The following is a 26,336-nucleotide window of genomic DNA, read 5'->3' as shown; positions in this document are numbered from 1 at the left end:
TTGAAAAAACAATTATCACAATTTTCATTAATGTACAAAGTCTCAACTTTACCTTCACGTTCTTCCTTTTTTAAGTAGCTTTGAATTTCTCCGATTCACTGATTATTTCCGATTCACGTATAAATACAAGTATACGGCCCCAGTACCGGAGCCGTATTGAATCTCAAAATTTGGACCCACTTCTGATTGGTTTAGAGTATGGTCTACTGCGTATCTGGTTACTTGTTTCACCTTTCTTCTTACATCATGCACTAGACTACACTGGAACGTTCCTTCTTGCTTTCACTAACTTTCAAATATATATCTATTTCATTTTAAGTGCACACTAATTCAAGGAGTTCAGGAACAGAAAACAAACGGAATGTAACGACTAGGGGTGTATTCCGAAAGTTCTATCGAAAATATCTCTTTTAATAATAAAGTTGGTAACACTGTAACTAACTACGTTGTGTTCCGTAATAAAAGTTGAGTTGTGATTTTGTTAGCTTGCAAAGACCATCGGAGATTTTAATTTAATTTCTTGTAATTTAATTATTTATAAAATAATTTTAATGACATATTATTTATTAAAATAATTATAATCATGTATTATTAAAATAATAATTACTAACAATTATATTTATTTCAAAATAGGAATTAAGCAAAAGATGGATTTCCAAAAATTCCGTGAAGCTAAAAATCGCAAGGTTTGATTAATTTTAAATTATTAATTGTAAATAAATTAGATTATATCCGTTTGTGTGCACTAATAGTGCATTATAAAATTTATTCTGTTTAAGTAGTTGGAGAATCTACAGTAGCTTATAGCTGGCATGCTTATAAATGTTAGACTTTTATTAAATATTATCATACACTACTAAAAAAAAAATAGGGAACACTTTCCAGACACCAAAAATTAGGCTATTTTCAAATGACTGTAATTCGATGAAAAATCATCGTAGATAAAAAATAAAAAAAGCATTTTGAAGTATGAAGATCAAGCTTTAACGTTATACCAGCAGATTTTCAAAATTCTTTTAACTTACTTTTCTTATGCAGTAAAAAAGCACACCTTGTTTTGTTCGTTAAAATTTCGTATCTTTGACACTTTGCAGATCGACCAACAAATTTTTTTCGAATAATTCAAGTAAAACTTCATAAACTACAACATTTTACCTACAAATTGCTTTTATTAAAATTTTTCTACGATTTTCTTTGACCGAGTTACGCAACTTTGAAGCTAATCCTGCATTTTTTACAAATGATATCCGTACTCCGTGAAAAATCATCGTAGACAAAAAATCAAAAAACCATTTTAAAGCTCGAAGATTCAACTTTAACATGCTATTAACGGTTTTCAAAAATTTTTTCAATTTCTTAGTACTATGCCCCAAAAAAGATACACCGTTTTTTCCTTAAAAATACGTATTTTTAACAGCTTGTAGCTCAATAAAAAATTTTTTCTTGACAAATCCAATGCAAGTGCCATAAAGTATGGCATCTTCTCTACAAAATGCTTTTTCTAAATTTTTTCTACGATTTTTTTTGACCGAGTTACAAGACTTTGAAGAAATATATTATTTACAGTACATTTTTCCGAAAAATGACGTCTACCGCCGACATTAGCATTACCCAATGTGCACCACGTGGAGGTTGCCGGTCGGATTTTTGCACATCGTATGTGTGTGCGTGCGTGCGTGCGTGCGTGCGTGCGTGCGTGCGTGCGTGCGTGCGTGCGTGTGCGTGCGTGGGTGCGTGTGTGCGTGTGCGTGCGTGGGTGCGTGTGCGTGCGTGCGTGCGTGCGTGCGTGCGTGCGTGTGTGTGTGTGTGTGTGTCACAGCAGAGATAAGGAGTCCACAGTTCGTCACTTCTGCATTATTTAATGACTTCAAACCCTCTCTGCTGTGTATGTGTATGCTACGACGCGGGCGCTTACCCGTATCGGACGGTGAGTTGCGCCGCCTTTGTCTACCATGTGTACACGGCCCGTGATTTGCTAACTTTATCCTCTTATTATTCAAAAAGTAAGCGTCGGACAAAATTTTAGTACAGGAAAAATCGTCTCAGAATTTATCCAAGAACACGTCTTTAGAGGGACACATGGGTCGTTCTGAATCACCCTGTAGTTGCGACACTTTTTCTTTGTTGCGTTTCTGAACGCGCAACTATAACGAGAGCTGAGAACATGATTGGTTCTTACTTATGGATCCAACCAATTACGTTTGCCGCTCGATGAGCCAGGCTACATTCCAAAAACCATCAAAGAAAAAGTCGCAACTATAATGAACATGACTGTACACCCATGAAATTTAATTCTGTCCATGGGAAATTTTCTAAATTGAGAAGTCGCCACTTTCCACATACTTGCAGTTTATGATTAATGTAACGACTAGATTTTATTGGTCGTTACATTAATCATAAATTGTAAGTGGCCTAGTTTACATCGTGCACTTGATACGCGTATTAAGCACTATATTCGTATCAAATTTGTACTAAATTTTTAGTACTCACGATGTAAACACTGCCGGATCAAATTGGTACGAACGTATCAAGCAAGAGTATGGCTTTGTTTACACCGAATACTTGATACGCGTAATATTTAGTAACTTTCTATTCAATTATCTTAATTTCGGTAATAAATTTAGTGAATAGCATATTAAGCTGGTACAATATGAATCAAGATAATTAATTAAATATAGATATTACGTATACATTTACACGTATTGTCGAAATTAAGACAATTTAGTAGAAAGTTACTTGTTAGTATGCGTGTCAAGTGTTCGGTGTAAACTAAGTCTATCGTACCAAACTGATACGCGTACCAAATAATACAAATGACGATGTAAACACTGAAACGTATTTTGTAGTGGATTAGGCCTATTGAATATAACCTTAATTAACCGGTCTTATGATAAGTAATCTTATTTGGTCTTTCTGAAACGATAACATATTAAAAAATGTCGTGTAAGAAACGTTTAGTACGTTCGATGTAAACAAGCCTGTATTAAAGCATTGGTTCGCACCAAACTTAATATGAATACCAAACTTAATACAAAGTTTTAACGATGTAAACTAGGTCAGTATGTAGAAAAATAGCGACTTCTTAGTTTGGAAAATTGGGTGGGTGCCGATAGCGCACATCCTGACAGCCCACCAACCAATCATATTGACTTATCTAACCCAACCTACGGAAAATCTCTAGGCATCTGCCATTGTGAGTGGTTTGTGTGCTATCGGGATGTGCACTATCGGGACCCACCCGGAAAATTTCCCCTTGGACAGAATCAAATTCCATGGGTGTACATATATTTTGTTTTAAATCTTTGCGAACGTTTCATATAGAATAGTCTGGCGATATTCTATTTAAAATGTTTTAGTATGTGGCAAATTAATTATTTTAAAGACATTCTACTTTAAATATTACATTCGCAATATTCTCTTAATATTTTGGAGACGTTTTGTTTCAAATTTTTCCAAATGTTTCATGCGCCACCGCTAGGCGGCTACGCCACGAGCGATCTTCTCGTGAGTCGAATGCGACCACAGGCGTTATATCTAGGCGCCACCGACTCACGAGCTCACATTTCAATGAGAATTTTAATTAGGAACTGCTCGTTGTAACTTCGAAACAAATACTCGCACTCATTTTTTTTCAAATGTGACGTGTGTGTGGAACAATGTTCCACATAAAGTTTTACATTTTTACAATATGCCGTTAATATGCTATTAAACGCGAACAACAAACCGATGGCAACAGTTGCCATCACGTTGCTATCATACGTCTTTTAAACGTAAGAAGGGTGTCTTTCAGAAGTCTGAAAGACGTCTTACAGATGTCAAACATGAGGAAAATAAGACGTCTATTAGACGTCTTAGTGCCATCAGAAAACGGGACATAAGACATCTAATAGACGTCTAAAAGACAACTTTCAGACGTCTGAAAAATTACAAGACGTATACAAGACGTCTTTTAAATGTCAGAATGTTCTCTAGGGTATGTAGAAAGATAGCGACTTTTTAGTTTACACCCAGCGTGTTTGATTCTGTTCATGGAGAAATTTTTCAAACTGAGAAGTTGCTATCTTTCTACATATTTACAGTTCATGATTAACGTAACGACCAATAAGCTCTATTAAGGGCCTCGCACATGAAATGCATAATAGAGCATAAGCGTAGCATAAGGCCTCTGGACCAATGGGAATCTTATGTAAATCATGGGCGACTTTATGCTGGATGCTTATTGGTTCATCGGTCTTATGCTGTGCTAATGTTATGTTATGCATTTCATGTGCGAGACCTTTTAAAGGCCTCGCACATGAAATGCATAACGTAACATAGCGTTTGTTTTCTGTTCCTGAACTCCCTGAATTAGTGTGCACTTAAAATGAAATAGATATATATTTGAAAGTTAGTGAAAGCAAGAAGAAACGTTCCAGTGTAGTCTAGTGCAGGAATAGAAAACAAGCCTATAAGCATAACATAAGACCGATGGGCCAATGAGCATCCAACATAAAGTCGCCATATTGATTTACATTATATTTTCATTAGTCTATCGGTCATTTGTTGTACTTATGTTATATTATGCATTTCATGTGCAAGGCCCTGTAGTCGTTTCATTAGTCATGAACTGCAAGTATGTAGAAAGAGGTAACTTCTCAGTTTGAAAAATTTCCCATGGACAAAATCAGGGTGAATTCGTTTATACAGTGGTTATCGCAGCCACTGCTCTTTCATTTGCCGATCATATGACCTAAATATACCAAACAGATTCCGGCGTGAATGGCTGCTCGGATCGTATTAATCAGATATGTACCAATAGAAAATGTGAACAAAATCTTAATTAAAAATTGTTTGCAGTGTGTAAGAAAATATTTTTAATATAACTTTATATTCAAATAATTATAATGTAATTTTTGAAATTATATAAAAGATTATACTTTTATTTAAATTATTAAATTTTAGTAATAATAATTAAGTAATAAATATCCTAAAAATATTTAATCTATGAAATTTATTTAAAGGTTAGGTGATGTAATTCTTTGCAAATTTTATTTTTAAACTTATTTTATTTAAACACTTCAATTTTCAGAAGTCACAATAAAAATCAGAGTAATTATGGATTGTGCTATGGATCTTATCAATAGTAGCTCATCAGACTCTGACTTGTGGTCAGAGATCAGTTATAATCTATTTTCCTGTGTTCTTTTCATCTTTATTGTAAAAAGCCATTTTTATTATACACATGATACGCGGATGCAGTTTTAATTTATTATGGCTCTCGTTCTTTTTCTCAGCAATGCAGAGATGATAATCAGTTTTCAGAGTCATATAAACGAGTGTTCGTTTACGCAGTACTGCAAGCAGAGCATCCACAGCAGGACCTCGTAGATAGCTGCGCAGATGGGATGCATCCCTGCGTAAACGAATAACAAACTGCGTTGCAGTCGCTTTCGCAAACGGAGTAAACGAACAACATCTGCGGCAGTGACTGCATAAACGAATGTACCCTCAAAGTCCTTGGGTGTATGTATATACATACACAGATTCGGATAAGTTCCGTTCGGTTAAAAATCACAATTAAATACAGTTAATCTTCCTCAACATTTTTGCGTATTCAGTCCTATTGTAACTGCTGGGTTTTTCATTTGTTTGTATCCGTATTATTGTATCCGTACAATTGTAGGAAAAAAACGCATAGTAAAACAGTCAAAAACAGATAGAATTTGTTTCTAACGGAATTTTTATTAGAGCAACTCACTTTTTTGCTGCTAGAATACTACAGTGCAGCATGCTATTGCAATCGTCTATTTTCTTTGTTCTCTTGTTGTAATGTGCAAGTTCGATATTAGATAAGCCCCAATAGAATATCACTTGAGGTTATATTGAAAAATATCGTCAAACAATCATGCACAATTTTGTGATATAGGAAAATAATTTAGTTAGCAAAAGTGTTAAAAGTGAAGCTAAAGAAAAGTGGGATAAAATCACAAAATGATACAAGACTTTTCGATTTAAGTCTGCCGTAACGATACGTTTTTTCTTACGGGATTGCTTACGTGCTCCTTTGTTGGCAGTCTTACAGGACGGGATCCGATAGCGCACGGTGCGATAGCCCACCAATCAATTATCTTGACTTATCTAACCTAACCAACGGAAAAACTCTAAGCATCGGCCGTTGTGAGTGGTGGTGCGCTATCGGGATCCGCCCAGTCTTACGTGCTCCCGTACTGGAAATGGATAGCTTATTGGCTACGCTACTGGCTCGCGTACTGAATTTTTGTAATAGATCAGGTCCTATTTTTCTTACGTGATTTTGTACTAGATTTTGTGAGAGCCAATCAAGACGCAATCTGTTATAAGTTATACTGGGTTATACCAGGTTACGATTGAAGTGTCGTTTTTATATCAAGTTCAAAAGTGGATTCACTTCAAATCTGACGTCGTGCAAAAATGAAAAGCCTGTAAAATGGTGAAAACATTTTATGTTCAATAGAGACCTACAAGTAGAAACCGTTCATATGCGGTAAATGCACCAAATTACCATAATAAACACAGTAAAAGTGAGGGTGATTTTACATGACGCGCAGAAACGCGAAAGCGCGGAAACGCGGAAATAGCTAGATTCTGAGTTTCCGCGTTCCGTCGTTTCTTTCCGCGTGTTTGAGCGGAAAAGCGGAATCCAACGAAATCACACTGGTGTGTGCCGATGTGCACGTGTAAAATAATTTGAGCTTGTAATGGACGGCCCTGTAAGTATAATTTAAATAATTATTAATACTCAATAAACATAATAGTGCTATTATTTTGATAGAAAAATCTTTGTAATTTCTCACTTTTGACATAGATATAATTAACACATAAAATTTAAACTAAAATCTTAAATTTTGTATACGGATTAAATACGTAAATTTTTGTAAAAAAAATGGTGCTGATATTAATTATACAAATACACATCAATTTACATAAACAAAGTTCAATTATACATTTGACATACGTTTTTGACCTCCAAGTTGATCATCTTTAGTAAACATAATAAATATTATAATAAAGTTGAACAGCACAAATGTTTAAAATTATATCTATTAACGATTGGTACTCAATGTCTGAATTAATAAAATAATTGTATTTTTGTTCACAGGAAACGAAATGTGGCTACTGCGGTTTCAATCGCATTTTCACAAGTAAATTGTCGCTATTACCTTGCAGAAGTCTTCTTCGAAAATCTTCTTGCTTCAATCTTTGCTCGTACAAAGCTCTCTATCTTAAATTTTGAGTGCTTCTTTTTTGATTCTTCGGAAAAGGGGGGGAAAAATTAACTTTCAGGGACCCAACGCCCTAAAGGCTCCCATGTCCCCACCTCGGCATTTGCCTCCAAGCCCACGGGAAAACCCTGAATCAAAAACCGGGGCGAGGCAGTCTTCTTAAAAAAAGAATTTCGCAGACTTCCCTTTACACGTCGAAATGGTTTCACCTTGTAAATCTCCAAACTGAAATAAAATAAAATCCAACGAGTACTCAATTCACAAAACATTAATCTGCCTCCCTCTCTTTCTTCTTCTTTCACACCCCCCCGATTTTGGAAGAAAAATAATCTTCAGAATCCCCTTCCCCAAGGCGAGGATTTTTAGAGAAGCACGACAACTTCCTGCTCTACCCTGGGCCTCCGCCACAGGTTACCGAGCGTCACTCACGTTAACCGAGCGTCACTCACGTTAACCTTTTTGGAAGAAAAAGAAAACCTTAGACCGTCACAACTTCCAACAGACTAGAATCTTCAAAACAAAACAGCACTTTAGACCAAAATCAACGATCTTCTGCTCTATCCTGGGCCCCTGCCGCAGATTAACGAGTGACGTCAGTGTCACTCCCAAACCAGCACCTTTTTGGAAGAAAAAGAAATCCTAGATTCTCTTCCGTTTCATCCCAGCTTTTTCCACGGGTAACCGAGCGTCGTCCTCCGCGATTCAGACCAAAATGACGACCCACTGCTCTACCCTAGGCTCTTGCCACAGGTTACCGAGCGTTGTCCACTTCTGAAATCAGAATTCACTCGACGACTTCCTGCTCTCACCCGGGCCTCTGCTAAGAAGCTAAACACTGCTAACCAAACCTAAACACTGTTCGCTGCAAATTTATTCCCTTAAATTTAACCAAGAAATTCTAAAAAGAATCAAAATTCATTCTCAGTTTCCGAAGAAAGAACGATTCTCCGAACCCGTCCTCCAAGGCATGGACTTTCAGAGAAGCACGACGACTTCCTGCTCTACCCCGGACTCCCGTCACGGGTTACCGAGCGCCGCCCGTGTCATTCCCAATCCAATGCCGTCCAGGAAGAAAAAGGAACGATAGAACGTCTCCCTCCCCCCCCCCCCAAGACGAAATTTCAATTTTGAAAAGAAGAAATCCTAAATCTAAAACCGTAACTCTCTCTCTCTCTCTCTCTCTCCGCCTGTTGCGCCCTCTACGAGTGCTTATTTCTCTTACTTTTCTAGCTTTCGTTCTTGTTCTCTTCTGTTTAGCATATAAATACTCTTTCTGTTAGTACTAAGATATATAATATTTATTGTTCTGTTTTATTTTTTTTTATGTCTGTATATTATATATATTACATTATATTACATTATATTATATTTACTGTTCGTTTGTGCTGGTCATAGTATTAAGCACATTTTCATTTCTATTTTAATTATTGTTTTTATTTGTATCTCTATTATTATTTCTATATTTGTTTTAAGTTGAACCGCTCTATGACCTGTATCATTTGTATATTCTTCCTGTCCTTAGAGGGTTTACCCTAGGACAGTAATGAGCGCCCAATCAATCAATCAATCAATCTTTCTCTCTCTCTTTCACATCTTCTATTTTTAATTACAAAACCTAAACTGAAACATTCTCTACTTCTTTATTTTCCCCTTTCTGAAAAAAACTGTTTTCTTGAATAGTTTTAATTGCTTTCGCCCTCTCAATTGCAGAATGCAAGGAAGTAATTCCTTCAAGTTGAAGAGTGCGTCTCAAAAATCCGTCAAAGACTGCAATAATAAATTGAGCACAAGCAATTTTGTCCCGCACTTCTAGAGAACACTCCGGATAAGCTAAACGTGATAATCGTTCTAAATTGGCTCCCAACAAAGCTAAATCTTCTCCAAATTTTTGTTTATAATTCGTAAATTGAGCGTAAAAAGTTTAAGATAAATGACCCTCTCCAAAACGTAATTCAAGCTTTGATTTAATTTTTCCATAACTTAAATTTTCTAATTCCGTTATTCCGTCTAAAACTGAACGCGCTTTCCCCCGCAAACTCGAGGCTAACGCGACCGCTTTTGTAGAATCTTCCCAGTTACTCGCTTGTGCAATCAATTCAAATTGTGTAAAATATTTGCGCAGCGGAACACTCTTGTCGAAAATATCCGCCTTTAATTTAAAATTGACGCCCGCGTTTCCGGAATCCCGAGGAATCTCCGCGGTCGGAGGACAAACAGAAAAAGGCAACGACTAGCCTGAAAAGTATTGCAGCCGCTCCTCTAGACGCTAAAGTCTCTCATCGCGTTCCTGGAGCAGTGCCTGCATTTCCTCCTCACGCTGCCGCTGTCTTTGTCTCTCAGCACGAAGCTGACGCAATTCCACGGCGACCGCCCAAAGAGAATTTGCTTCGGTGGAGAGTCGAGGTTTTGCAGGTGTACGGGGACGCATTCTCTTACGAAGAGGACGTTTTCCCGCTCTCGCAGAAGACGCTGCCGTAAAATCTTCCGAGATGTCCATTACGTGGTCCAAAATCGGACGAGCCCCCAAAATGTTATGCTTGACAAGACGAGCACACAAAAACACTTGCGCGAGCACACAGCACGAAATAACTACACTCTTTCTTTTGTACAAAAGAACACTGACTTTAATTAAGTAATTATATACAATTTACTGGAAGCGGAATTATCCAAATGTCGCTTGACAGCTACGCGTCCAGAACAGAACAAACAAACGTCGGCCGCGCTTCTTCTGTCTGATCGAAAGATCTTTCTTCGGCCAGCTTCTCAAGTTCGGCTGAACGAGCACAACAATATATTGACTGTCGACTCTATAAAAGTCGACAATATTTATTTTGTTGTCGCCATTTTTTAATTATTAAAAATAATGCAATAGCAATTTTACGACGATGCAACAATTGTTGCAATCATTTCATCCGTCTCATCTATTTCATCCATATTTAAGCGTGCCGCTTCTATGAAACAAATTCTAGTTGCCGTACACCCAAGGACTTTGATTCTGTCCATGGGGAAATTTTCCAAACTGAGAAGTAACCACTTTCTACATACTCGCAGTTCATGATTAATGCAACGACTAGAACTTATTGGTTGTTACGTTAATCATGAACTGTAAGTATGTAGAAAGATAGCGACTTCTTAGTTTGGAAAATTTCCCCATGGACAGAATCAAAGTCTTTGGGTATACGAAAACTCGCACCGTGTGAAGCCACGGCCAGTAGCACTGCCAGTACCATTAGTCGTACGGTAGCAAATAAGAAAATCCAGTTAGAAGTCCAGTAAGGAAAAACGTATCGTCTGCGGCAGGCTTTATTTTCAAGCGGCGGGTCCCGATAGCGCACATCCCGATAGCACACAAACCACTCACAATGGCAGATGCCTAGAGATTTTCCGTAAGTTGGGTTAGATAAGTCAAGATAATTGGTTGGCGGGCTATCGGGATGTGCGCTATCGGAACCCTCCCAAAATCTCAAGTCAAGACTTGTCCAAGACAAACTTGTTTGGAAACGTCTTGTTTGATCTCGACACGATTCATAGACAGATCTTATTCGAAATAAGAACAGACTTAAGACTATCTTATTAAGCCTGCCCATGGTGGAAGGATAACATGGGCCGGTATTCATAGTCGATTCTTATTTCAAGATCGTCTTATAGCGTTTTCGATTGGGAAAAAGTTAATGCGCACCAGTGCGCACTCAGTTCACGCCAACATTGGACAAGTTCCATGAATTGCACTAAATAGTGCAAATGCACAAGAACACGCCCAAATTTTCAGTGCAAGTGTCACTTGAGTTAATTATAATAGATCACGCAAAAAAGAAAAAAGTAACCTTGAAAAAGTAATCTCGTGCTCAGTAAGTAATGATTTTTACTATATGTAATTAAATAGTATATAATCATTAAAAAAATGCTATTATATTACATCAAGTAATTAATTATATTTTAAAAAAGGTATAAAATCGATGTACTTGTATAAAAGATATAACACTTACGGTGTCATTATCCATTTTTTTCACATATGCTACATAATTTACAGTTTTTGGAATCATTCTTCTAGTTCGGAAGATTGCAATTATTTCTTCTTCCTCGTTTGAACTAGAAAAAGATTCGAAAATGTCTCCAAAATATTAAAAAGATCCAAATCCGGATTGCTCATTTTTCAAATTTGAAACTTCGTTCGTTATTGCTCACAATAATGCACTGATGCTTGTATGCATCCAGTGCACTGAACTGGCACGGTCAAAATATCTCGTGCCACTTAGTGTGCACTGAGTGCGCACTGAGTGCGCACTATGCGAGTGTCGTGCGTTCAAACGAACACGTGATACTAGCCAAGTGCGCATTGGCACTGTCTTTGACTATATAAATATGGACTGCTAGTTGGCTCTTTTAGGCTGTAAGAAACATCTACAGCGCCATCATCTCCTAAGCGACGATTTCCAGTATTAAATAACATATGGTGTGGTGTGTGGCTTTTATACGCGACAGTAATAAACATTTGTGCGATTGAGTGGTATAAAGGCGCAAGTTCACGCAGCGAATAAAAGCTGGCGTTTTACCCCCTCTCCATCAATTTGGCGAATCCAGCGAATAAACGCTCAAAGTTCGACACAGTTCAACTTTTAGCAACTAAACGCTGGCGTTTACCCCTTCTCCACCAATTTTCATCAATTTGGCAAATTCAGAGGATAAACGCTCAAAGTTCGACACAGACCAACTTTTAGCAAAACGACGCTGAAATTTAAATATTACATTCCAAATTAACTTCTAAATTACCTTCCAAAAGTGAATATATAAGAAAAAAATTATGACTGAAAGATTAAATCAATCGACATCATCTGAAAATACAAACGAAGTTAATACATATTATATACATATAGTAAGCATACTTTTAGGCTAGGTTGCTTTTTGTTTTTTATTTATGTTAGATAGCCTTATTTATTATATGGTGTTAATAACTGTGTTTTTTATATTGTAGGAAATTCTGTTATACTTCTGTTATACCCTCATATACTTGTGGTGTGTGCAACATAATTGTTTGTACCATACAAAAAAGTGAAGAAATATATCGGCACTCTTGTATGGAGGGATGAATGTTACATAGATAAAATTTCATATTATTTTTATCCTAAAAGCGGTAAATACATTAGTAACAATTTCGGCCCGATGCAAAAAAGAAACTGTGCTCATTACGATTTACAAAAATCGGAGCTACCCAAAACTTTTTTTTTATATCTATTTCTTTTTTTTTTTTTTAACAAATACATTGCAGCAATTGCAGCAGTTATACGTCTAATTTCAACAATAACCGCCCCTGTGCGTTTATAATATTTTACATACTCGATATATTGATTATAATATTCCAACTCCATTTTTGCGGTTATGTCAGATTATGAACTTAGCAATTGCTGCTTTTAACGCTGCTTTGCGTTGCCGTGGAGTTGGGTGGAATAAGGGTAAAACGCCAGCTTTTATTCGCTACATGAAAAGGATAGAGGCGATAGCGTTTGGCTTTTTAACGCTGCTTAGCGTTGCGATTGAGTGAGGGTAAAACGCCAGCTTTTACTCGCTGCGTGAAATTGCACCTTAATACAATGGTAGTATATTGCTTTATAAATGGTTGTAAATCAACCAAATATAAAAGTGTAAAGGAGAAACACATTCCTGTGCCATTTTTTGGGTAAGTTATTAGTTAATTGCATTGTAACCTAAACTTTTACACATTTATTATTTGCTTTGAATATTAATGTTGTTATTATCTTAAATATATAATAATGTATAGTTAAGTGATCTGAAAGCTCAATAGATTAAAACAACGACATTCATAAGAGGCTAATGGGCTCTATTATAGTATTAATTTAACTTATAAAATTGAATAGATTTCCAGCGAATCCAATTTTAGGAGAGACATGGATAAAAGCTTTTATTACTAATGGCCATACACAAGAACATGTGGCAAAAATTTCGAATTCTGCTCGAATATGTAGCCTACATTTTGCAGAAAGCTGCATTGAAAAAATTGGCTTTTTATCTAGCCAATTAAAACTAAACTCTGTGCCAACAATATTTCCAAATACATCAAAAGAAACAATACTAGTATTTCATATACACTTTAAATTAGTTGGAAATTCTGTTTTTGTAAATTTTTCATTTAATTATATATTATTTGTATATTTTAAATGTTGTCTCTTTAATACGGATGATATTGAAAATACTAATAATTACGTTGATATGGAAATTGCAACACCAAGTATGTCAACTATGAATACAGAAAGTGCTGCTCAATGTGAAGTCATCACTCAAACTCCAAATACATCAAAAGAAAGGTAATAATAGTAGTATTTTATATACACTTTAAATTAGTTGGAAATTCTGTTTTTGTAAATTTTTTATTTAATTATATATTATTTGTATATTTAAATGTTATCTTTTCAGTATGGATGATATTGCGAGTACTAATAATTATGTTGATATGGAAATTGCTACACCAAGTATGTCAACTATGAATACAGAAACTGCTGCTCAATGTGAAGTCATCACTCAAACTCCAAAAAAAAACAATTAGGTACATAGGTGACATTTCTGAAAATGTGGAAAATATATCACCAAGAACCATTCTTAAATTAGTAAATATGTATAAGAAGTCTTCCGAAAAAAAGACAAAACAATAAATAGATTGAGAGTACAGCATTATCGCCAGAAAAAGAAAATTAAAAGCCTAGAGGATTTATTATTAGAACTTCGTTCAAAGAGTCTCCTTTCTCCGACTTCATCAGATATTATACAGGTATAGATATAAAACAGTAAAAACACGTATTTGTGTAATTACTTATACATGTAATTATGATACATACATATTTCTACTACATTTATAATTATTTATACATAATTCGCACTGAGCAATCGTGTGAAAGTGAGAAGAAGTTTATTATAAAAATGTATAGTATATAGAAAATAAATAATAAATATGTATTATATATTATAAATATATATAGTATATACTATACATTTATTATATATATAATAAACATTTTCTGAATTTCACAATTACTAAATGTAAATTATGTATAAATAATTAAAAATGTAGTGCAAATATGTGTGTGTAATAATAAATATTGTATAAATAAGTACACAAAATACGTGTTTTCATTATACATTAAAATATATGCTATAGTATATGCTATATATATATATATATATATATATTTATTTATTTATTTATTTCTATATTTACATGGATGTTATATAATATTATAATTATATTATATACAATGCCATAGTATATAAGATAATTATGAAAATAAATTGTACATACTTAAATCATTCGATTTTTCTATTATTATATTGAATTTGTGTATATATTAATTTACAATAAGTTTATCTGTAACTGTACTCATAAACGTACGTATAATATATAATTATATATTATAATTATTTTAATTATTGCATATGAATGTTGTGAATGTACATGTATGTTATTACTAATTATAATAAAATATATTAAAAATATATTACCTAGATTCTTCAATTTATGTAAAAAAAATGTTACATGAATGCCACTATTATTATTTCACTTTATTTTTGTACAATAGGCTATTGTAGACGAACGCACGATAATAGGGCACATTACACAAGGAAAGATTAAAGGAAAATATTCTCCGCAATTAAGGGTATTTGCTTTAACCGTAAACTTTTATAGTCCCAAAGCTTATAATTATATTCGTAACGTTTTTCAAAATAAACTGCCGGCACCATCAACAATTCGATCTTGGTATATCTACACTAAAGGATCACCTGGTTTCACCAAAGAAGCTGTAGAAATCTTAAAAAGAAGAAGTAAAGCTGCTGGCGGAAAAAAATTATATATTTGTTTAACAATGGATAAAATGGCTATTAGAAAGCAGGTCCAATGGAATAAAACCGAGAAAAGATTTATTGCATACGTCGATTATGGACTTGTTATAGAAGATCCAGAAGATTTACCTCTGGCTAAAGAAGCTTTGGTATACCTTTTAACCTGTATAAATCAGCGATGGAAAATACCTGTGGCTTATTTTTTTGTAGCTGGCTTAACGGCTGAAGAACGAGCCGAACTTACCAAAACTGTTTTAGAGTTTATAGCACCATCTGGAGTTGAAGTTATTGTATTAACCTTTGATGGACTTGCGGCAAACATCTCTATGTGCAAACAATTAGGAGCAGATATTTTTAATGACAAAGCCTTTTTTAAACATCCAACAAATGGACACAATATTTCCATATTTCTAGATGCTACTCACATGTTAAAGTTAATAAGAAATGCATTTGCATCAAAGCGCATATTACAGGATGCACATGGTCATGTAATTAATTTTAAATTTATTAAAAATTTAATACAATTGCAAGAAGCTGGATGTTTTCATCTAGCAAATAAACTTAATAAAAAACATTTGCAGTGGACAAAAAATAAAATGAATGTAAAGTTAGCTGCTCAAACGCTCAGCGAAAGTTGTTCAATAGCTTTAGAGCAATTGCTAGATGATAAACATCCAGATTTCATTGGCTGTGCTGCAACTGCAAAATTTTGTCGAATGTGCAATAATGTTTTTGACTGTCTAAATTCAAGGAATATATTTGCTACTAATTTTAAAAAACCTTTAAATTTAAATACCGCTGCAACAATTTTTGATCTTTTTACGAAAGCCATTTACTATTTTTCTAATATCAAATTAAATGGAAGTTTAATAACAACAAAAGTAAAAACTGGATTCCTTGGATTTATAATAAATATGAAGAATTTAAAAAATATGTTTCATGAGTACGTAGAGACTGGTTATTTGCAATACATCCTCTCCTATAAATTATCGCAAGATCATTTAGAGATTTTCTTCTCGTGCATACGATCTATGGGAGGATATAATAACAACCCAAACTGCATGCAATTTTCAGCAGCATACAAACGGTTATTCAATCACAATGAAATTAAATCTTCAGCACAGGCAAATTGTATTGCACTTGATAATACAAGTATTTTTAATGATATCGTCGACAAAATTGAGTATGACACAAGATGAAGAGACTGTTCAAAACGAAGAATTTAATGTAATCGTCGATGATATTCCTCTAGAAGATATTAATTTTAGTTTACACCACACTGTGTTATATATTGCAGGCTTCGTCGAATTTAAAAAAAATTAAAATGTGATACATGTTTTCAACTCTTTAATAAGTGTGATCAAGTTGATTCCCAATTTATAAAGAAAAAGAGCTGTGGTTTTCTGCAATATCCAAGAATTGACACCTACAAAATAGTAACTATATGTGAAAAAATTTTTAATTTTTTTAAATTAGAAAATAAATTAAAAATGAAAAATCTAATCCCTACAATGCTACAAGAAACATTAAGAAATCTAAGATTAGATACATTATTTATTAACTTTGATTGACATATTAAAGATCTTGAAATATTAGACAATCATAAATATGTAATAATAAAATTAATTATTACGTATTATTTTAACGTTAAATTAACTTATGAAGGTAAAATAATTACGTTGAATGAACACAAAGACTTCATAAGACGTAATTTAATTAAAACTGTTATTTTCAGCGGGCAGTAATTTATACTGTACACTTTCTTACCCGAAAATGTCGATCTCTAATGAGGCTTTCTTTTATTTATACGACATTATTTATTTGTTTTTATTTTTAATTCCTTTTTATTTTTTGCTTTATATATTTTATTATTATTATTATATATAAATATTGATTATATAATTTTTTTAAATACATCTTTAATAATAAAATGTGTATATTTTATATTTATTACCTTTTAATTTAGTTAAATTAATTCTTATTTTACAGAAATATAATCGCATATTTTGGAGTGAACGTATAAATTCAAAGCGATATATTGTATTCCGTCTCTTTCTTTTCTGATCTTCTACTATTGCTGTCTCGCTTTTTTGTTTCACATTTCTGCCACTTAGGACATGGAAGCGTTGCAGATCTTTCTTACACGAAAACATAGGAAAGTGGGAGGGTACTAGCAGTCCATATTTATATAGTCAAAGGGCACTGCCAATCGAACACTCGCCTGACACTGAGTGCAGCCAGTGCATTCCAATAGAAAACGTTATTAAGTAACGTCTTAAGATGCTAATACGGCTCTCTGATTGGTTGATGGCATCTTAAAATGTTACTTAAGATGATCTTAAATATAAGAATCGACTATGTATACCGGCCATAGTGTGTGCAGTGCGTGTCTCTCTCTCTAAAAATTTGCTCTTTGTCTATCGGTGGGTTGTAGTTGACAGTGAACAGCCAACAGTGAAAAGCAAAATTATTTAGCGTCAGCCTGTTGGTATGCCTAGTCATCTGTCCTTGTTTCATGCACTTATTCAAGTATCTGCTTCTCTTTCTATCGGGAACAGTTATGCACATGAAGTGTTACACTAATTTTTGACCGAAGATTTGGTTCATTCGGTTAGTTTCCTCCATTTCCTCTTCATCGCGAGAACACGTGTGAAAGAAATAGAAAACAGCGTAAGAGTTTGCAAAAAATTGACAAGCTTTTAATATGTTGTAATACAGATAAAAATATGGGACACGTATTTTTATATGTATTACAACGGGCTCACATGATTGTCAAGAGAATGAAACACGTTCTTGAAATAAATTGATGTTTTAATTTCTGAAGTAATACCGTCGAAATGGTAAAAAATATAAAAAAAAGTTTCAAATAAGTTTTATATATTTCTATGTATATTATAACACTTTGTTTAGATTTTTTAAAAATGTTATTTTTCTCGAAATTCTCCTTCTCTTCTAAATTTCTGAAAGATTAAAAATTTATTTTATATCAAAACTTATAGCATATTTAATAACAAATTCAAACATGTATGGTAAAGTTATAGTTCGAAGACACATTTTTCAGAAATAAACTAAAAATATTTATATCGCTATACACCTGTCCCATCCATATCTGCTTTATGGAGTCTATTGTTAATATATATATATTTTTTTTAATGACTACAAGACTTTTCGTATTATTATATTTTTGTATGTTTTTTAGATTTAATTTTATTGTTTTTTTTATTTTTTATTTATTTATTTATTTATTTACTTATTTCTTTTTTATCTATTTACTTTTTATTGCTAAAAATCTATACAATAATGAGGACGCTCAGAATTTAACTGAGCGAAAATAACTGTATTTGCTTGTCTTATTGTTAAGCCTTTCCAATTTAATATATAATCTTGATATAACAACAAACTTGTTCAATTGTAAAATATTAAAAAATATCACTTACATGCAAATCACACCTTCCTTCTGACGTATGTAAATCGAGCCATGGAAATATACATACAAGGATAGAAAGAGAAACTAACATGTGTGAAACAAAGAAGGTAGATCCAGCATACCAATAGGCTGACACTAAATAATTTTACTTTTCATAGTTGACTGTTTTGTCAATTGTAACCCTTGCAGAGCAAAAGTAGGCGTGGTTTAGCCGAACTGCACACACCATGCTATCTCTTCCACCATGAGGCTGATGCATGGTGGAAGGATAACATGGTGTGTGCAGTTCGCGCGTGTCTCTCTCTAAAAATTTGCCCTCTTCGTCTATCGGTGGGTTATAGTTAATAAGACAGCCAACTGTGAAAAGCAAAATTATTTAGCGTCAGCCTGTTGGTATGCTGAGTCATCTATCCTTGTTTCATGCACTTATTCAAGTATCTGCTTCTCTTTCTATCGGGAACAGTTATGCACGTGAAGTGTTACACTAATTTTTGACCGAAGATTCGGTTCATTCGGTTAGTTTCCTCCATTTCCTTTTCATCGTAAGAACACGTGTGAAAGAAATAGGAAACAGCGTAAGAGTGTGTAAGAAATTGACAAGCTTTTAATATGTTGTAATACAGATAAAAATGTGGGACACGTATTTTTATATGTATAACAACGGGCCCATATGATTGTCAAGAGGATAAAACACACTCTTGAAATAAATTGATTTTTTAATTTCTGAATTAAAAAATCTTAATACTTAAGCAATACCATCGAAATGGTAAAAAATATAAAAAAAAGTTTTAAATAAAAGTTTTATATATTTCTATGTATTTTATAACACTTTGTTTAGATTTTTTTAAATGTTATTTTTCTCGAAATTTTCCTTCTCTTCTAAATTTCTGAAAAATTTAAAATTTACTTTATATCAAAACTTATAGCATATTTAACAACAAATTCAAACATGTATGGTGAAGTTATAGTTCGAAGACACATTTTTCAGAAATAAACTAAAAATATCTATATTGCTATACACGCGCCCCATCCATATCTGCTTTATGGTGTCTATTGTTAATATATATTTATTTTTTTAATAACTACAAAATTTTTCGTATTATTATATTTTTATATGTTTTTTAGGTTTAATTTTATTGTTTTTTATTTTTTATTTATTTATTTATTTACTTATTTAATTTTTACCTATTTACTTTTTATTGCTAAAAATCTATACAATAATGAGGACGCTCAGAATTTAACTGAACAAAAATAACTGTATTTGCTTGTCTTATTATTAAGTTTTTCCAATTTAATATTTAATTTTGATATAACAACAAACTTGTTCAATTGTAAAATATTAAAAAATATCACTTACATGCAAATCACACCTTCCTTCTGACGTATGTAAATCGAGCCATGAAAATATACATACAAGGATAGAAAGAGAAACTAACATGTGTGAAACAAAGAAGGTAGATCCAGCATACCAACAGGCTGACACTAAATAATTTTACTTTTCACAGTTGGCTGTCTTATTAACTATAACCCTTGCAGAGCAAAAGTGGGCGTGGTTTAGCCGAACTGCACACACCATGCTATCCCTTCCACCATGGGCTGATGGCAGAGAACGAGACGTAACTGACGTGACGTGACGTGACGTGACGTTGAGGTTGAGTAAGGCAGAGAAAAGCCGTAAAGACGTACGACGTGTTGTGTTGAATGTCTGATGATCTATTAAGTGCGCGGAGAGACGAGGTGGGTAATATTAATATATTAACTTAATAATTTATAACTAAATATGGTCTGGAATAAAATAACAGATTTTATTCATAACTATAATAATTTGTTTCCATTTCTTTGATCAAATAGTTAAAATAGAGTAATAATTTTTATTTTAGGTTAATCCACATTTTTCCCTGCTATATATACTACAATTATTACAAACGTACATGTTTTTCTCGATTGACGAGTTTTGTATCTTAAAAATATTCCACTACTTTGATGCAGAATAGTATTGCATTAGAATAACCTACATGCAGCGAGCGAACTACATCAACTACAACTTACTCATTAAGCTATCTCTGTACAGTTGCATTTTTTTTCGGTCTCCCAATCTTATTTAGTAAGTTTGATTTACAAAATTTATTTTTATTATTTTAGCTTTGTATTTTTATTATTATGCTAATTTATAGTTTGCTTTTTCAGTAGAATATTTAGTTATTTTGAAAGTGATACAAGAATAAAAATGTTGGATCATTCACGTATTGTCAAATTTTGATGATTCACCTGTAACGAACACAGATAGGTAGAATAATTATTAAGTAAAGTATGCATAATTATGTAAATATATTGATTAAAGTCTATATATAAACCAAAATTATTTATAGAGGTTTATTTCTATTGAAATGTACATAAAGATATAAAGATAACATATTTCTTGTAACATTGTAGGTAAAATATGATTTAATTAATTAATAAGTAATTAAGAAATGTTATTCCTTTTCAATGCTTACAATATGCTTATAACTAATAAAAAAAATGAACAGTGATAGTGAATTTATAATTCTGGTAATGAATTGGATAATTACATATGTTTTGTTAAGACGTAAAAGAAAACAAATTAGATGGTTAAATAGGCGATGGCTTGTGAGTCCTATTAATACAATGAGGATTCAATATGGAGATTATAATAACTTATTTCAAAAACTAAAAGATGATCCTGCATTATTTTATCGTTATACTAGAATGACATTGGCACATTTTCAGCAATTAGTACAAATGACAGAACCATATTTGATAAAGAAAAGCTCTCGTGCTTTAATACCAGAACTACGACTTTTAATAACTCTAAGGTATTTATAAAATAAAAGTACGATAGTGCATGCTTAGATGCGGCAACTCATTCATACTATGTAATTAATGTAAATGTACTTTAATCATAGTAATTTTAATATAAATTTGTAGTATATTTTTACATATTAATTATATTCTTTTTAGATATCTTGCCACAGGCGATTTACCATTGACTGTAGCTTTGGCATTTAGAGTTGGTGAATCCACAGTAAGAGAAGTGGTAAAAGAAGTTTGTAATATTTTGATTAAGATTTTGGAAGCATTATATCTTTCTCCACCTACAAAAGAAGATTGGAGAATATGTTTTCATGGATATTGGAAGAGATGGAACATTCCAAATTGTGCGGGTTCCATAGATGGCAAACATATTAGATTACGCTGTCCTCCAAACTCTGGAAGCTTGTATTTTAATTATAAAAATTTTATAGTGTGGTTTTATTGGCAGTATCTGATCATTTATACAGATTTACATTAGTTGATATTGGAGCATTTGGAGGTAAGCAATAACAAAAATTCAATATTATGTACATACTATATTATTATATATTTTATAGGAACTAGTGACGGAGGCATTTTCAATAACTGTGATATAGGAAAAAACTTAGAAAATAATAGATTAAATTTACCAGAAGAACCTATAAACCTTCCTAATAGCAATTTAAAAACGTACACTTACTTTGTAGCCGATGATGCTTTTAAATTATCAAAAAGAATTATGAAACCTTATTCTAGTACGAACTTGACATATAAAAAAAAATTTTTAATTATAGACTTTCTAGAGCACGAAGAACAGTTGAAAGTGCTTTTGGAATTTTTTCGAATAAATGGAGAATATTCCACACAGCTATTAGTATGCTACCAGAAACCGCTGATGTAATTGTAACAGCTTCAGTTTGTCTACACAATTATATACTGAAAGAGGAGCAACGCAGTGGAACTAAAATGTATAGTCAAGAACAAATTTCTGATAATACTGAAAACCAAGTAAGAAAAAAAAACAATTTAGAACTAAATAAAAGTATAATAATTTAATCCTTCAATTAATTTTTAATTAATAATATTTAGAATTCACCCTGGATCAATATACCAAATAATCTTCAAGAAGATAACGTACAAACTGCCGAAATTCAAAGAAATATTTTGAGTGATTATTTTATTTCTGAAGTTGGACAAGTGGAATGGCAACATGACTATGTTCAAAGAGGTGTACATGCAGACGAATAAATTTTTTTTTTTAATTTTATTTTTATGATATGTCTTACAAAACTATTAAAATTATACATTTATACTCAGTCAATTATACTCAAAAGAGTATAATACATCACAGACACAAATACTGTTTGATATAATTTTTTAAATAAACTAGTAATTATTTTGTTTCATAAAAATTTTAAAATAAAATATAAATGTTATATCTTTACAATAAAAAAATAATAATACCTATTTGTACTGTCACAATTACAATGTATGTAAAGATTTCTTAAAATATATAATTCTTATTTTAATAATGGCATAGTAAGAGTATCTATAACCATCTTTCTTTTTTCATAAAATCTTCAAAATTAAACAAAATGTTATATATTTACAACAAAAAAAACAATGTCTATTTGCACTTTTAAGATAAGTTTTCTTAAAATATATAATCCTTATTGTTCTAATAATGGCATAGTAAGTATATCTTTGATCATCTTCCTTCTCTAATAAAAACTTCGAAACATAATGTTATATCTTTATAACAAAAAAAGGAAATTAATGTTTATATTTGTGCTGTCAACATAATATATAGACGGTGTAACTAAGAAAACATACATGAAGGATGCTACGAGATATAGGACAGAAATCCAAGTCAAAAATCTTGAATTACTTTTTGATCTGAACCTTTGTTCGTAGTTATGCAGTTTTAAAATTTGTAAATAAGCCGTCTATAAACGGAAGATGATTAGCAAATTTTAATACTGTATAACTATGAACAGAAACTCCAGATCAAAAAATAGCGAGAGACTCTTCGATTTGAATTCTTAGCCTGTATCTCGTGGTATACTCCATGTATGTTTTTCCAGTTACACCCTATATAGATTTCTTAAATTAAATGATCCTTATTGTTCTGATAATGGCATCGTAAGAGCATCCATAATCATCTTTCGTCTTGCATTTTTTCTTTTTCTGGAATAGTGCTAAATTGTACTTTTATAAAGTCCATAAAAGCGTTATCTGCCGTTGAAGACTTGTTTTCCATATATGATGAAATTCTTTGGGTCATTTGAACTAATGATTGCTCTAACTCCTTTGTTTCGTCGACTTTCCACTTCTTGTGTTTTGGTGCAACATTTTCTTTATTAAAATATTTCTTGTTATCAATATGCTGCTTATTTACATTTTTTTTTTCGCTGTTCGATGAACTTGCAACACTTTGTAACAAGTCATCATCTTCATTAATTACTGGTTCAGATATTGTGCAATTTGTGTAGCTTCTGGAAACAAGCATATAAAATACGTAAGAGTGGATATATTTAAACAAATAATTTAATGAGTTATTTTACCTTCGTCTTTTAATTACGCGATCCAAGAATGCTAACTGCGAAAAGAAAGGAAATTGACTAGCTTTACTTGCACCACTTCCACTTTTAGATTGAATTTCTAGCTTTCTTTTCTCTCTGTTATATTGGTCCCTTAATGAGACGCACCTTTTTTGACAATAGGATGGAGTATACATGTCACCTGAACAGTAAAAGTTTTAGATTAAAATACATTATACCATTATTTATCTAATTACCTTTTTATCTAAGTAATTATACATATAGTAAGTATAATTTATTACCACAATTAGTTTCAGTCATTATTTTGGATATTTCTATCCAAGCATTTTCTTTCATCAAAAAGTTTTTATAATTGGCGTTACTTTTATCATATAGAAATACTCGCTCTCGGTATAGTTCGATCAGAAGTTCATCGCCTTGCTTTTCTTCAACATTAATAAACACAGGATCGCAATTATCTTGCTTGTCATCTGTGCTCGTTTCAAGTGAATCATTATAAATTTGGCAATATTGTGAATGATCCGACATTTTTGTTCTTGTATCACTTTCACAATAACTAAATATTCTACTGAAAAAGCAAACTATAAATTAGCATAATAATAAAAATACAAAGCTAAAATAATAAAAATAAATTTTGTAAATCAAACTTACTAAATAAGATTGGGAGACCGAAAAAAATGCAACTGTACAGAGATAGCTTAATGAGTAAGTTGTAGTTGATGTAGTTCGCTCGCTGCATGTAGGTTATTCTAATGCAATACTATTCTGCATCAAAGTAGTGGAATATTTTTAAGATACAAAACTCGTCAATCGAGAAAAACATGTACGTTTGTAATAATTGTAGTATATATAGCAGGGAAAAATGTGGATTAACCTAAAATAAAAATTATTACTCTATTTTAACTATTTGATCAAAGAAATGGAAACAAATTATTATAGTTATGAATAAAATCTGTTATTTTATTCCAGACCATATTTAGTTATAAATTATTAAGTTAATATATTAATATTACCCACCTCGTCTCTCCGCGCACTTAATAGATCATCAGACATTCAACACAACACGTCGTACGTCTTTACGGCTTTTCTCTGCCTTACTCAACGTCACGTCACGTCACGTCACGTCAGTTACGTCTCGTTCTCTGCCATCACCCTGAGCCTGCCGCAGACGATACGTTTTTTCTTACGAGATTGCTTACGTGCTCCTATACCATGGTGGAAGGGATAGCATGGTGTGCTCAATTTGCAGCCTTCTTTCTCTAAAATCTGCGCTCTCTGTCGTTTTTCTGCCTCTTATTCCAGAGGGTTGCCAACTGTGAAAAGTTGAAGTATTTCACTTTCTAAAGTCTGTACACCTGATATAACTGTCTTTGTCGGACGTTTTCTATTTTCACTCTGTCTCTTTTCTTGTAGATAGTTACCGCTGTAAATAAATGTTATTAAATACAACACGACACGAAAGACTAACTGCGCTCATTGTAAAAAATTAATAAAAATTAAACAGTTTGTGTAAAATATAAAGATTAATAGTATTTAATAATAAAATAATATTTGAAATAACACTACAAATATAAAAATCGTAATAAATTTTACGATAATTTTAATAATAAAAAATAAAGTTCTTAAAAATTTTAAAAACAATCATTGATATACAAGAATTTTTTCCAAAACAAGAAATAAATAGAATTATTAAGTCCACAAATCGTTACAGAATATCAATTTTTTGTAAATAAGAAATTATTGAAAATTGAAGATATTGTTTCATTAAGAATGAAAAGAAAAAATTGTTGAGATAGTTAAATAAAATAAAATAAAATAATATTCATTGATTTTATGCTTGGGGTACATGTTGCTGTTTTTGAATGAACTGACTAAGACAATCTCTACCGACAAAATGTGTAGAAATAAGTCATTATTTTTTATGCAGGTTTCATGATAAATATAATAATTTATTATACACAATTCTTATATTATACAGTTTTTAGATACACATAATTATTTATTATTTTATACATTTCAAAAGTTAAAAAGCTAAGAGCTAAAAGTTCTATTTGATTTTTTTCATTTTTTTCTTGTTTTTGGTGGCGTTCGACACATTGCATGTTTCCTCCAGCCTTCAATTACTGTAATAATAAAACAAAACATTATTGTTTATTGTATATACCAAGAATTTCGTGGCACATTAAGATAGCAAATTACTATCATCAGTAATCGTTCAATGTTGTTCTTACCTTCTAAATCGACCCTGGTGATTCTACATCTATCATACATTCCTGTATATTCGATGGATCATCAGGGCTGACGAGTAACTCGGAAGACTGCATGTACATTTTCGTGGATGACGGGAAGGGGAAAATCTTCGGCTATGACTTTGAAGTCCATATTACTTTCATTGTCACTAAAATAGAAAACATAAATGTTACTTTGATAATGTTATGCAAAAAAAGG

At 32.3% G+C, this 26,336-nt stretch overlaps 2 protein-coding genes, 1 long non-coding RNA gene and 1 pseudogene across 13 annotated transcripts; 2 read left to right on the top strand and 2 right to left on the bottom strand.

Moving 5' to 3' along the window:
• The first annotated feature begins 12,406 nt into the window (after window positions 1-12,406).
• LOC113005485 lies at window positions 12,407-14,202 on the top strand. Of its 2 annotated transcripts, none has more exons than XM_026141113.2 (3): window positions 12,407-12,915; window positions 13,115-13,561; window positions 13,671-14,202. In XM_026141113.2, the coding sequence occupies exons 1-3, from the start codon at window positions 12,830-12,832 to the stop codon at window positions 13,798-13,800; spliced, it is 663 nt and encodes a 220-aa protein (XP_025996898.1). In that variant the 5' UTR covers window positions 12,407-12,829; the 3' UTR covers window positions 13,801-14,202. The 2 variants fall into 2 exon arrangements, with proteins under 2 accessions (XP_025996898.1, XP_025996902.1); XM_026141117.2 differs by having other exon boundaries at window positions 12,417-12,915; window positions 13,138-13,561; window positions 13,671-14,200.
• Window positions 14,203-20,098: 5,896 nt separating this feature from the next.
• Window positions 20,099-22,859, top strand: LOC120359734 (protein ANTAGONIST OF LIKE HETEROCHROMATIN PROTEIN 1-like). 10 transcript variants are annotated; one of them, XR_005576515.1, is made up of 8 exons: window positions 20,099-20,253; window positions 20,397-20,620; window positions 20,704-20,803; window positions 21,265-21,350; window positions 21,496-21,847; window positions 21,906-22,017; window positions 22,122-22,335; window positions 22,417-22,859. XR_005576515.1 is itself a non-coding variant. In XM_039458535.1 (5 exons), the coding sequence occupies exons 1-3, from the start codon at window positions 20,218-20,220 to the stop codon at window positions 21,824-21,826; spliced, it is 453 nt and encodes a 150-aa protein (XP_039314469.1). In that variant the 5' UTR covers window positions 20,108-20,217; the 3' UTR covers window positions 21,827-21,847; window positions 21,906-22,335; window positions 22,417-22,856. The 10 variants fall into 10 exon arrangements, 1 of the variants encoding a protein (XP_039314469.1); XR_005576513.1 differs by having other exon boundaries at window positions 20,707-20,803; window positions 21,906-22,335; XR_005576511.1 differs by having other exon boundaries at window positions 20,707-20,803; window positions 20,950-21,350; window positions 21,906-22,335.
• Window positions 22,577-25,128, bottom strand: LOC113005244 (annotated as a pseudogene).
• Window positions 25,129-25,858: 730 nt separating this feature from the next.
• Window positions 25,859-26,330, bottom strand: LOC120359733. The gene is made up of 2 exons (XR_005576507.1): window positions 26,120-26,330; window positions 25,859-26,011 (listed from the first exon to the last, which is right to left on the bottom strand). It is a non-coding gene; the product is annotated as an uncharacterized LOC120359733 (long non-coding RNA).
• Window positions 26,331-26,336: the final 6 nt, after the last annotated feature.

Source organism: Solenopsis invicta, chromosome 16 (genome assembly GCF_016802725.1).
Source record: "Solenopsis invicta isolate M01_SB chromosome 16, UNIL_Sinv_3.0, whole genome shotgun sequence".
NCBI classification, from domain to species: Eukaryota; Metazoa; Arthropoda; class Insecta; order Hymenoptera; family Formicidae; genus Solenopsis; species Solenopsis invicta.
This window is presented reverse-complemented; position numbering and strand designations above follow the sequence as displayed.

Bases quoted from the DNA above. Each gene is read 5' to 3' on its own strand.
- LOC113005485 (XM_026141113.2), top strand. From the start codon at position 12,830: ATGGTAGTATATTGCTTTATAAATGGTTGTAAATCAACCAAATATAAA. The intron at 12,916-13,114 runs GTAAGTTATTAG...AAAATTGAATAG, and splicing joins ATTCCTGTGCCATTTTTTGG to ATTTCCAGCGAATCCAATTT. The intron at 13,562-13,670 runs GTAATAATAGTA...TTATCTTTTCAG, and splicing joins CCAAATACATCAAAAGAAAG to TATGGATGATATTGCGAGTA.
- LOC120359734 (XM_039458535.1), top strand. From the start codon at position 20,218: ATGTCTGATGATCTATTAAGTGCGCGGAGAGACGAG. The intron at 20,254-21,264 runs GTGGGTAATATT...GCACATTTTCAG, and splicing joins TAAGTGCGCGGAGAGACGAG to CAATTAGTACAAATGACAGA. The intron at 21,351-21,495 runs GTATTTATAAAA...TATTCTTTTTAG, and splicing joins CGACTTTTAATAACTCTAAG to ATATCTTGCCACAGGCGATT.